The sequence below is a fragment of the Girardinichthys multiradiatus genome, chromosome 3 (assembly GCF_021462225.1).
Source record: "Girardinichthys multiradiatus isolate DD_20200921_A chromosome 3, DD_fGirMul_XY1, whole genome shotgun sequence".
NCBI classification, from domain to species: domain Eukaryota; kingdom Metazoa; phylum Chordata; class Actinopteri; order Cyprinodontiformes; family Goodeidae; genus Girardinichthys; species Girardinichthys multiradiatus.
The window spans coordinates 18,138,048-18,150,072 of record NC_061796.1 but is presented as its reverse complement, the minus strand read 5'-3'; the positions used below and the strand labels follow the sequence as shown (position 1 = coordinate 18,150,072).

The 12,025-nt window shown below is 40.5% G+C and overlaps 1 protein-coding gene across 3 annotated transcripts in view; it reads left to right on the top strand.

The window, feature by feature from the left end:
* The first annotated feature begins 1,014 nt into the window (after positions 1–1,014).
* Positions 1,015–12,025, top strand: part of ube3d (ubiquitin protein ligase E3D) — a 38,708-nt gene continuing 27,697 nt past the window's right edge. The window contains exons 1-7 of one of the 3 annotated variants that reach the window (XM_047357970.1): positions 1,015–1,294; positions 5,656–5,864; positions 6,258–6,348; positions 10,345–10,528; positions 10,915–10,987; positions 11,081–11,159; positions 11,816–11,924. In XM_047357970.1, coding sequence (XP_047213926.1) covers positions 1,206–1,294; positions 5,656–5,864; positions 6,258–6,348; positions 10,345–10,528; positions 10,915–10,987; positions 11,081–11,159; positions 11,816–11,924 — 834 coding nt within the window. In that variant the 5' untranslated portion in view covers positions 1,015–1,205. Of the gene's footprint in view, positions 1,295–5,655; positions 5,865–6,257; positions 6,349–10,344; positions 10,568–10,914; positions 10,988–11,080; positions 11,160–11,815; positions 11,925–12,025 lie in introns of all 3 variants that reach the window. The other 2 variants (XM_047357963.1, XM_047357978.1) reach the window with 2 other exon arrangements.

Below are 12,025 nucleotides of genomic sequence, written 5' to 3'. Positions count from 1 at the left end.
ACATACCTCATTACCCATATTTGTATTTATTTATTATACTAATTCCTTTTATATCTAGATTTTCATTATTCCATTTGAATTATATCTTTCTGTGTTTATTTTGTAGAGACATTCAAAAGTAAACAATTGTAAATAAACAGGAATAATCATTCTTTGGTAAATAATTGTTGTTAAAATAATTTTACAAAAATCAATATATGCCATATAATAATAATACTACTACTAATGGATTTTTTGTTTTATTTTGCTGCACAAACTCATTTTTAATTTTTTGGTGCATTTGTTGTTAAATAATTATTTTAGTAACAAAATAACTATAGTGGATTTTCAACCAGCATGGGGCTCTGCGCAAAAAAAAAAAAAAAAAAGACAACCAGTAGAACTGCAATTTATAATTATGTTCTTCATTCTTTTCTTGAGTTTATAAAAAAAAAATTATAATCATTAATAAGTAATTTGGAAACGTCTGTTTTGACGTTTCCAACCGGATGTTTTTCTTCTGTTTTCTAAATCTTTCGCTTCTTTGGGTGCGCACCATTATCAGCCGGTGAGACGTGGCGCCGGGTAGGCGCGGTTGTACAGCTTTATTGAATTTCAAGGTGATTCCTTCTTAATAGCCTACTGTTTTTGTTTGATTACTTTTTTATTATTTTTCATCATATTGCGTGTTACCTTTATGAGGTGCTTGGCCTATAACATATTAAAAGGTCTAATTAAACTTATATTTAATTTAAATAAGCAGAATTACATTCCCCATTCAGATGCACTTGCAATAGTGAGTGCCCTCTTAAACCATGTGACTGATAAAAACACATGGCCGTAGTGTTTAAACTCAATGTATCTAATGAATATTGTGAATTCCTGGCTGTGTTTTTATCTTTTCAGTAGTTAATGACGTAATAAGCACTGGTTGCTTTGTCAGGTCCTCCTCCTAAATGCTTTGCCTCATCAAAGACAAAAACTCCTCTCCTTCCGATTTTTGCTAATTCTGTCCGGCTCGTTCTCCGGCAAACTGTTAACGCATGCACCCAGTTTTGTCACGCTTTGAACGAGGGGAAAGAAAAGTGAGGCTTTAGTAGCTGAGTGATTGTGTTTTTCATGCTTTGGATTTTCTGATGCCAATGAACGCCGCTTTACTCTGTCAGTGATTTGTTTTATATATATGTACATATGTAAATATTTCTTCCTGGAAACCTAATTTCTGAATGACCGGGGAGATGTCAGTAAAAACACATGGACTCGGAGTCTTCTTGGAGTTGAGGAAACGGCTTCAGAGTGGACTTCTTGTTGTCGGGTAAAGGAATATAAAATAATCTTAATACTTGAACACATTATCAGGAAAGTGTTGTAGATTTTTTTTTTTTCTTCAGATACCTTATCTGCGGTAGCTAAGCTAGCTGGCATGAGCAAGTTTAGCCTGACAAAAGAAACATCAGAGAGAGCTCACTTAACAATACTGCATCCAATGACAACGTCGGGGCCACATGTTGACCTGTTAGACATGAAGGTAATAAGTCAACACTCTAAATTTGGCCTATGTTTACTTCAGTGCTGGAGAGCTACCGTCCTGCAACTTCCAGATGGATCCGTGCTCCAAAACTTTTGAATCAGATGGACTGCATCATCTCCTCAGTGTGTCACCTAGTCCTGCAGAGGCCTGGTAACGAGCCATTCATTGGATTCAAGTGTGTTGGAGCAGGGATGCATCTAAAGGCTGCAGGACAGTAGGTCTGGAGGACTGGAGTTGGAGAGCCCTGGTTTAGACCAAGCAAAACTGACTGATCTAAACGTGATCTAGTCCTCGACTTAAGATGAAGCATTTTTAAGTTTTTCCACAAAAAATCATTAAATCATGCCAAAATACCAGAAAGCATGAACCGAAACTAAAAGACGGGTTCGTTTATTTCCGTATGAATGAACTTCATTCTTTAGTTTTTTTGGCTGTGATTGAAAAAGAAACTGTGGTGATTTTCATAAAACTAAAATGTGAAGTGCTCAGCATGAATCGTAATTTTCAGCCAGAAACCCGATCTAAACTGTGATGCGTCACTAGCAGGGTTTCTTCCAGGGTTGTGCTGTATTTAGGTCTGTCAGTCTTCTCATCAACTCTGACCAGCTACACTGCTGAAAAAAAGCATTCCCACAGCATTATGCTACCACCACCATGTTTTACCGTGGTAATAGTGTGTTCAGGGCGATGTACAATCTTGATTTTAAGTCAATGTTAGCATTCTGCATAAATGCCAAAAGGTTCAGTTTCACTCTCATCTGACCAGAGCATCTTCTTCCACGTGTTTGCTGTGTCCCTTACATAACTTGTGGCAAGCTGCAAATAGGATTTGTCATCCATTAAGTCCAGAATGGTGTAATGTACCACCCATAGTTCTCCTGATGACAGATTTTTCCTGCCTGAGCTGTGGATCTCTGCATCTCCTCCAGATTTACCATGGGCCTCTTAGCTGCTTCTCTGATTAAGGCGTTCAGTTAAAGCCTGTCAGTTTAGGTGGAAAGCCATGTCTTGGTAGGTTTGGGGTTGTGCTGTCCTTTTTCTAATTTCAGATGATTGATTGAACAGTGCTCTGTGAAATGTACAAGCTTGGGATTTACAGGGGTTGGACAATGAAACTGAAACACCTGTCATTTTAGTGTGGGAGGTTTCATGGCTAAACTGGACCAGCCTGGTAGCCAGTCTTCATTGATTGCACATTGCACCAGTAAGAGCAGAGTGTGCAGATTCAATTAGCAGGGTAAGAGCACAGTTTTGCTCAAAATATTGAAAGGAACACAACATTATGGGTGACATACCAGAGTTCAGAAGAGGACAAATTGTTGGTGCACGTCTTGCTGGCGCATCTGTGACCAAGACAGCAAGTCTTTGTGATGTATCAAGAGCCACGGTATCCAGGGTAATGTCAGCATACCACCAAGAAGGACGAACCACACCCAACAGGATTAACTGAGGACGCAAGAGGAAGCTGTCTGAAGGGGTGTTCAGGTCCTAACCCGGATTGTATCCAAAAAATATAAAGCCACGGCTGCCCAAATCACGGCAGAATTAAATGTGCACCTCAACTCTCCAGTTTCCACCAGAACTGTCCGTCGGGAGCTCCACAGGGTCAATTTACACGGCCGGGCTGCTATAGCCAAACCTTTGGTCACTCATGCCAAACGTCGGTTTCAATGGTGCAAGGAGCGCAAATCTTGGGCTATGGACAATGTGAAACATGTATTGTTCTCTGATGAGTCCACCTTTACTGTTTTCCCCACATCCGGGAGAGTTACGGTGTGGAGAAGCCCCAAAGAAGCGTACCACCCAGACTGTTGCATGCCCAGAATGAAGCATGGGGGTGGATCAGTGATGGTTTGGGCTGCTATATCATGGACGCCTCACTGCCAAGGACTACCGAACCATTCTTGAGGACCATGTGCATCCAATGGTTCAAACATTGTATCTTGAAGGCGGTGCCGTGTATCAGGATGACAATGCACCAATACACACAGCAAGACTGGTGAAAGATTGGTTTGATGAACATGAAAGTGAAGTTGAACATCTCCCATGGCCTGCACAGTCACCAGATCTAAATATTATTGAGCCACTTTGGGGTGTTTTGGAGGAGCGAGTCAGGAAACGTTTTCCTCCACCAGGATCACGTAGTGACCTGGTCACTATCCTGCAAGAAGAATGGCTTAAAATCCCTCTGACCACTCTGCAGGACTTGTATATGTCATTCCCAAGACGAATTGACGCTGTATTGGCCGCAAAAGGAGGCCCTACACCATACTAATAAATTATTGTGGTCTAAAACCAGGTGTTTCAGTTTCATTGTCCAACCCCTTTATATTGTAACTCAACTCAGTTTGAAATTTCCCACAACTTTATCCCTGACCTGTGTGCTGGGTTTCTTGGTCTTCAATATGCATTTGACTAATTTGTTCACTTCTGAAGGCAATTGGCTTCACTGGTTTTTATTTAGGGGTATCACAGTCAAGCATAAATTCAGACTCAACCTTTTAGGTATGCTTTTCAAGACATTGATCCATGATTCCAATCCTTAAATCCACAGAGTTGTTGGTATTACTCCACTGCAGAGTCATGTTATTAGACATAAAATGAAACTGAAATCATATTCAACTTAATGTCTCTGTTTATTTAGAAATCTATCCAAAAAGGGTCTTACTTTAAGGAGGTTTCCAGATTTCCTGATCTGATGACACGAGTTAAAAAAAAGATTTTTCTTGTGATACTTGTTGAAAAATACGGCCTGCTTCATTAAAATTCAGTCTAAGGAGAAGTAGTTGTTCAAAACAAATAGTTTTGTGGCAGTATTAGAAATACCAGACATCACTAGTGAGAACTGTGTAGTACACAAAGATTCCAGTAGATGGTGTCATTGAGATGTCAAAAGCATCAAAGTGAACTGTGGGTCTTTGCCTCTTTTCATGACGGTGGATCACTGCTCAACTGCATCTAAATGCTCAGTAGTAAGATTAGCTGTAGTTGGTCGTTCAGAGTTTATCTGCCTGCTGTACAAAAAAATGTCTCAAAAAAACCCAATATGTAAACTCTATGTAAGGTGTGGTGTCTCAACATTATTTTGGATTTGGACAGCTCAACACAAAACAGTTGGGTGCTTTATTAATAGCTCCAGCATGAAAATAACTCATTGCCAATCCATTAATATAATCTATATTTATTTAGCAAGGGAGTAGTGTTTGATATTCTACATGAGAGGAAAAGACATGTCCTCTCTACTGGAAAGGTCATCAGCAGAGGGTAAATAATCTGGCATCTGACTGATCTGGACAAGATTTACACTTTGTCTTATTTGCATAAATCTGTCTTAAAAATTGAACACAGATGTTTTGAACAAATCTTATATTCTTTAACGCCTTTTTTCTTCATTTCTTTTTCTTTTCAGCCGATGCTATTTTTGCAATGATAATTCTTAAGATTAAGAAGGCACAGAGCTCCTCAAAATCCTGTTGAGATGACGTTTCATTCGTCAGGTTCAAGGTCGGATGTTTCGGTGACTAAATAAAGATTCTGTCATTCAACATAATTAGACGTTGAAAGCTCAAAAGCAATATTTAATGATCTGACAACTGATCAGTCGTCATTTTCATACACAACCAGGGTAGCTCAATGAAAACCAAGCAACAGAAAGGACTAAATGTAAGACTTTACTGTGTAGAAATATGTAGTTAACAAAGGTCAGGTTGGGTTGAATGACTCGGGAAGTAATTATTTTGATGATGAGGAGGAGACACTGTAGATAGATACAGAAATTGTGAGAAGCATAGATTGAAGATTTTGTTAAAACTAATATTGTAAATAAAAAGCCTAATAATCAACTAGAGTAAACTACAATCTTTAGTTTGTTTAACAATCACAGCTTAGAACAAAATGTAGTAAATAAAGATTACAATAAATATAGTCAAACTAAATGTGTCCACAAAAGACGCATCTTAAGTTTTGAAGTTTAATTTACAAAGCAGTCGCAGAGCTGACCTTAATCTAAACCATTTTTTTTTTGCATTTAATTGACTTTAAAATGTTTAAGAATAGCCATTCATGAATAAACATTCAAAAAATGATGCGCTGATATGGCTTGTCTAACCTCCGGTCCAAACATTGTCCTTCCTTCTGCCCTTCAGGTCAAATGTGGCCAGAAGTCCTACAGACGTGGTCGTCACAGGCGGAGATTCCTCTCTCCGTGTCCGGACTCCAAGAGGAGATCTGACCCTCGCTCTACCAGCGGGGGTCGCCTTTCAGACGGGGTCCTGCATTCACACACCTGCGGATGAATGCAGTGGAGAGGAGTTGCATTTCAGGCTGCGAATCTCGATTGAGCGAAGCAAACAAGGTAATGTTCAGGACGGCTGCCTCAAAGCCACACATCAAGCATCTGCATTGTTTTTGAACTAGTAGGTTGGATCACTAATGAGCAATTAAAATATGAAGCTTAGGGCGAACTCACTCGCTTTCAAGTGGTTTGAGCTGACATTTGAAGTAGGAGCCTGACATTCCTAAACTCCATCTTTTAGCATTTTGCGACATTTTTTTGTCGCCCTGACCAGGCAGGAGAAAGTTACAGCAATAAGCAATCAGTGACAGTCCAATCAGAATGAGATTGATTCCCCACCTTGTAAATGAGTCACCTCAACTTCCTGGTATTTCATTGTTTTTGTGCTCAGCGGTAGAATGTTAGCACTGTTACAACAAATCAGCCTTATTTGCTTGTTTGCTCCCTCCACAGAGGATCCTGCCAGCGTGATGGACACTCTTCGAGCGAAAGAGACGTACAGCTTCCACTGCCAGGGCTGCACGACCAGACTGCTGGAGGACAGGTAGGGAGCAGATGGGATGGTAGAGATGGAGATTTTATTTACAATCTCCTCAGCAGGAAGAGTCCCGACTCTTTATTGATGATGTGACCCACCCTTAGAAGTCTGGAACATCAAAATTGATGGATGGCTCCTCTGGGGAGTGTAGCGTTATCAGCCTGGCTAATGTGGAGTTATAGAGTGTTTGTGACGTAGATGCCTGCTCTGCTAATTAAAAAGAAATAGTCTTTTTTTATACTATTTGGATGTTTACATGGACTCTGGTGTTGTTAATGCAGCCTTGCACGGAGGTAAGTAAGTCTGCCCTCTGGCTAAGTTTCACAGCTGCTAAATACTAAAAATGACCAGAAATATACATCTTGAACCTGCTGTGCTTTTAACAGAGTGAAGGAGATATATCAGTTTAAGTCTAGTTTTCACAAACAGGTAAATTGTACCATATTAAATGTCAGTGTACTGTACACAGCTGCTCATTGTTACTTAACGAATAATCTGCCCTTCAAAACAATTTTAATAGAAGACATGGTGCAGGCAAATGTTCTCATTATCGCTAACTGAATTTACTGATTACAGTGCTTTGCTAAAGTACTTTTTCACATTGAGTCTGTTTACAACCACAAACCTCAATGGTTTTTTATCAGGAATTTATGAGATAGAACAGCAGAAAGAAAAGGATTCATGACTTTAAACGTTTTCACAAATACAAATCTGACATGTGTGCAAGCATATGGATTGAGTCTTCCTCGGATGATTCTTTTAGAAGCAGCTTTCAGGGCCTTTACTGCTACCTGATGACAGTTACAGCTGCAAGTCTTTTGTGTATCTCTACCAGCCTTCACGTCTTGAAGCTGAAATCTTTGCGCAGTCGTTCTTGGAAAAAGTCCAGATTGGATGGAGAATGTCTGAACAGCAATTTTTAGGTCCACCAAGCAATGGTTTAGGTCAAGTGACTGTCCACTGTCTCTACATGCTCATCCAGGAGGAGTGACTGCTGCAAGTCACTGACTGGATGCAATCTGCTGGGTTTCCTTAGATAGAAAAAGTTTTTAACCAATTTGAATAAATAACTGAATCTGACTGCACTGTTCGATAATTAGGATTAATTGGAATTTATGTACCTGACTTGAAATCTTTATGATTCGATTGAATTGACTTAGCCCATTTTAAAGTTACCCACCTTTCACACAATGCAACAGGAAACAACTCTCCAATTATTTTTACCTCTGCCTTCCTCCCTCCCTGTAGGATGGAGTAAGGGGTGCGACCCCTTCTCTTTTCCAATGGTTATCAGTCTGACAGAGACGGGGACCCTCAATCCTTGTGGTTTTTGGTATAACAATGACCACCAGTGGGCTCTACATGGACAAACTTTATCCGTTTATTATTTGACTTTGTACCCCTACACATAGCCCATTCTAAAATGGCCAAACTAACACTCAGTAGTTTATTCTTACCTCCCCAACAAACCTACACCATTCCAGACCCTTTGTGAAGTGCCTTGAGACGACATGTATTGTGAATTGGCACTATATAAATAAACTGACATAAGATGCTTTGTCCTAAACCATTCCATGCTAGCTCTGGCACTGCATTTAGGGTTGTTGTCCTGCTGGTGAACCCCCACCCCAATCTCAAATCTTTTGCAACATCTTACAGGATTTCCATGGTTCTATTCATCTTCTCATCATCTCTGACCCGGTTTCCTCTGCTTGTTGAAGAAAATGCATCCCCACAGAATGATGCTGCCACCACTGCGTTTCAATGTGTGGACGGTGTGTTCAGGGTGATGTGCTGTGTTAGTTTTAACCATACATAAAGTTTTGCATCCTGCCCTCATCTGACCAGGGTATGTTGTCCCATGTGTTTGCTACGTGGCCTACATGGCTTGTGGTAAACTTCAAATTATATAATAATATTCTTATGAGTTATTGCCACGCTTCAGTTTGGACCACTCCTAGAGCTAATAAGTGTCCTGTCGTCACATTACCACCGGAGCCATTTCTCTGATTCTTGCTCTCCTTAACTGGCCTGTCATCTTATATACCGCTTCTTCCATACTGGGTCACAGGGGAGCTGGTGCCTATCTCCAGCAGTCTACAGACGAGAGGTGGGGAACACCCTGGACAGGTCGCCAATCCATCACAGGGCAACACAGAGAGATACAGGACAAACAACCATGCGCACACTTATTCACACCTCAGGGCAATTTAGATTGACCAATTAACCTAACAGGCATGTCTTTGGGCTGGTGGAGGAAGCCGGAGTACCCGGTGAGAACCAACGCATGCACGGGGAGAACATGCAAACTCCATACAGGAAGACCCCCGGCCAGGAGTCAAACCCAGGACCTTCTTGCTGGAAAGCAACAGTGCCACCAGCTGCATCATCGTGCAGCCATGATCAAACATCCCTCTGTAAAATATTTTAAAGTTATCACCTAACCATGCTTGTAACCACTCTACAGCTGTGTCCCTGAGCTGTCTGGTGTTTCTTATTCTTCATGATACTGTTTGCTCACTAATGTTCTCCAACAAATCTGGGAAACCTTTAACAGAGCAGGTGTATTTATACTTATAACAGATTTAATGCATATGGCTGCACTGGATTCGTTTTAGGATCAGACTGCGAGAAATGCACACCTTACTTTAAACCATGCCTCCTCGTTCTTTCACTTCACAGGTTGGTTTTTTGCTGCTCCTTCATAAAATGCTAACTTAAACACTGTGTGAAACTGTCCAAATCCTTTCCAAAAATTCTAAACTGCTCTTGTGAATTTGTTTTTTGGTGGTATTTTAATCGCTCTGTTAATAATTTGTCCAAAATCTCTCCTTTCCACATATCCAAACCACCTCAGCCTTGTGCCATCCTTCTGACAAAAATGTTTCCTCTCTTCTACTCCTGTTATATGTGCTGACCCTTGGTTTATGTAGTTGACCCCAGGTACCTGAACTCATCCACCTTGAAAAGCTCTCCTCTGAGCTTCACTCCTCATACCTCGCTCTTATTCCCGTAAATATATTCTGCTGATCACATGTGAATCCTGATTAGGTGTCTATTTGTGCTTACAAATATCATCAGGATTTTTAATCCAAGGCTTTAAATTGAGGTTCGTATAGACCTTAAAACTCAGATTCTTCCAGTTTCTAAAACGATAAAATAAAGGTACCAAAAGTCATAGACTATGCTGTTATGAATCTGTCTTTAGTCTAGGATTCTCCAGTCCTTATCTGACAAGTCTGAGAATTATACATGTTGAAATAGAGCTGATGTAAGTTAGTCCAGATGCCACCAAGTAGTGAAGTTGTGTTGTTTCATTGTTTGTGAAACATACAGATAATAAAACCCAACAGCATTTCAAGCAGGTTCAAGGTTAATGCATTGTATTCAAATTAGGGATGCACAATATATCAGCATCGATATTGGCCGATGTTCATTATTGGTGCTACGACTAAAATTGGGCCGATATTATTAACCCATGTTTATTTCCATCTTGTAGCTATTTGTGTACATGTTCCAGGAGCAGGGTGGGGGTTCTGGCCATGGGGTATCTGTTTGACCACATAAAACACTAAAGTTGTTTTGTTTTGTTTTTTTGTTACAAACAAAATAAAAGTACCAAAAGTCACAAACTGCACTTTTATGAATCTGTCTTTAGTTTAAACATTTGACAGTGATGGTGATGCAGCACAGAACCGGGGTGTGGGTTTTTTCACCATGTTGAAAGGGTGGGGAATATATATAATAAGGGTAAATATCAGTTATCAGCCATGACAGCCATATTAATGTCAGGTATAGATATCTGCCCGAGTTCTCATATCTGTGCATCCTTAATTCAAAAAACACAGAAAACCCTGTAATCAGGCTCTGAAGCGGTCAAGAGATTTTGTAACAGTGATAAAAACAAGAAAAAGTTCAATCAGCACCTGAAACTCCGGTTGTCAGTAACAGAGAGGAACCCTCTAATTCTGTTTTTCTTACTTATTTTTCCCTTTTCTCCAGAGTTTTTAAGCGAATTCTTCCTCTTCCCAATGGCAACTGGAACGCCATCGTGGACGACTGGTGTTGCCACCCGGATCCGTTTGCCAACAAGAAGCTGCTGCCCCGAGCCGAGGATTGTCTGCTGGGGGACACCTTCGTCCTGTTGGCCCGTGACAGCAACTGCAACCAGACTCTGACAGAGGAAGTGAGTTCTGCCGGTGCCGCTGACAGTCAGGATACCAAGGTGAGACGGGTACAGATTGGGAAAATAAATAAATTGGATTTGTGTGTGGCTCTCATCCACACAGACACTCTCCTCAGACTGCTCCAACAGGCAAGTCCAACTCCAGCTCTAGATGAAAATTGATCCCCTCTTTCTTCCATTAGTCATTCTCTCCACGACTCGCATTCTGAGTGACTGCAGCTGAAAGAGGGAGAAAAAGCTGGAAAATAGCTTCAGTATCTGCTGTGTGTTTTTCTTTCTCTCATTTGGTTCTGGTTCTAGCTGCTGTAATTTAAAACACAGCCAAGGGAAAGATGAATGGGATTTTTTGATGATCTTGCTCCTGTTTTTTTATTTCATGTGCACAGAAACCTTGTCACCGTTTGGCCCTTATCTCCTGTGCGAGCTGTTCGTTAGTACTGGGAGAAGCTGTCGCACCAGGTCCACACCACTCCTGCTGATTTTTATTGTACTGAATATAAAGGCTTTTCAGCAGTGCATCTGAGGTTTTTTTTATGCTGCTGTGTCTTACAGGGACGTTGAAACTATACATCACCCAGGTGGTGGTGCGGCCCGCTGTGGGAGATGGAAAGCTGGACGCTTCACTGAACAGGCAGGTTTCTTTTTTATTTCCCTTCATGATTGTGACGATTTAGAAGCTCTGATTGTGGAAAAGAAACCAAAGGTCTGTTTATCTTGAGAAGTACAGACTTTCAGCACAGTTTGGAAAATATGGAAATTCATTTAAGTACTTTAAAGGTTGTAATAAGTATGAAAACAGAAAATAGTAGGAAATATTTGTATTTTCAGACTTTATTCACTATCCATTCTCCATCCATCCTTCTGTCCTTCAACCCATTGATCTGTTTGCCCAACATTATCCATCATGGGTTCAGCCACCATCTGTTTTCCTTACTATCTCTGCTTTTTGTGGGTTCCATAATTAAAACCTGAATGCTGTAGAAATATTCGTCTGAAATTATTGTGAACATTGGTCTTACAAAATTAACTGATAACTGCAGACTTTTGAGTCTGGAAAAGGCATAAAGAATTTCTAAGAACCCTGAAAATGAAAAACAGAAATAACAAAGTCTGTCTAGGTTAATCCTGGTTTACCTTTAATGCCTAAGCAATCACTGGAAATGCAATATTACTTACTCGTGTAGTATTGTGATTTTAATAGTTTTACATTCTTACTGTGCACACATGGGTGACAAATAAAAGGGAAGTGGACTGGTGGAACTGAACGAATATGTCTGTTTTGGATAGATCTGCCTTCTTGGAGAGGACAGTTGCAGCCAGGCTGCTGGATCTGTCCAACTCACTGAGCTCCTTCCACTTTTCTGTTCAGACGCCTGATGGGAAAGTCTTCCTACTGGTAAGATGTTGGACCATATGGGGCATAATGTTAGTGGCAATAGAATTAGTCTAAGTTTACCATCAAACAGAACAGAAGACTCAGCAGATAATAAAACTTAC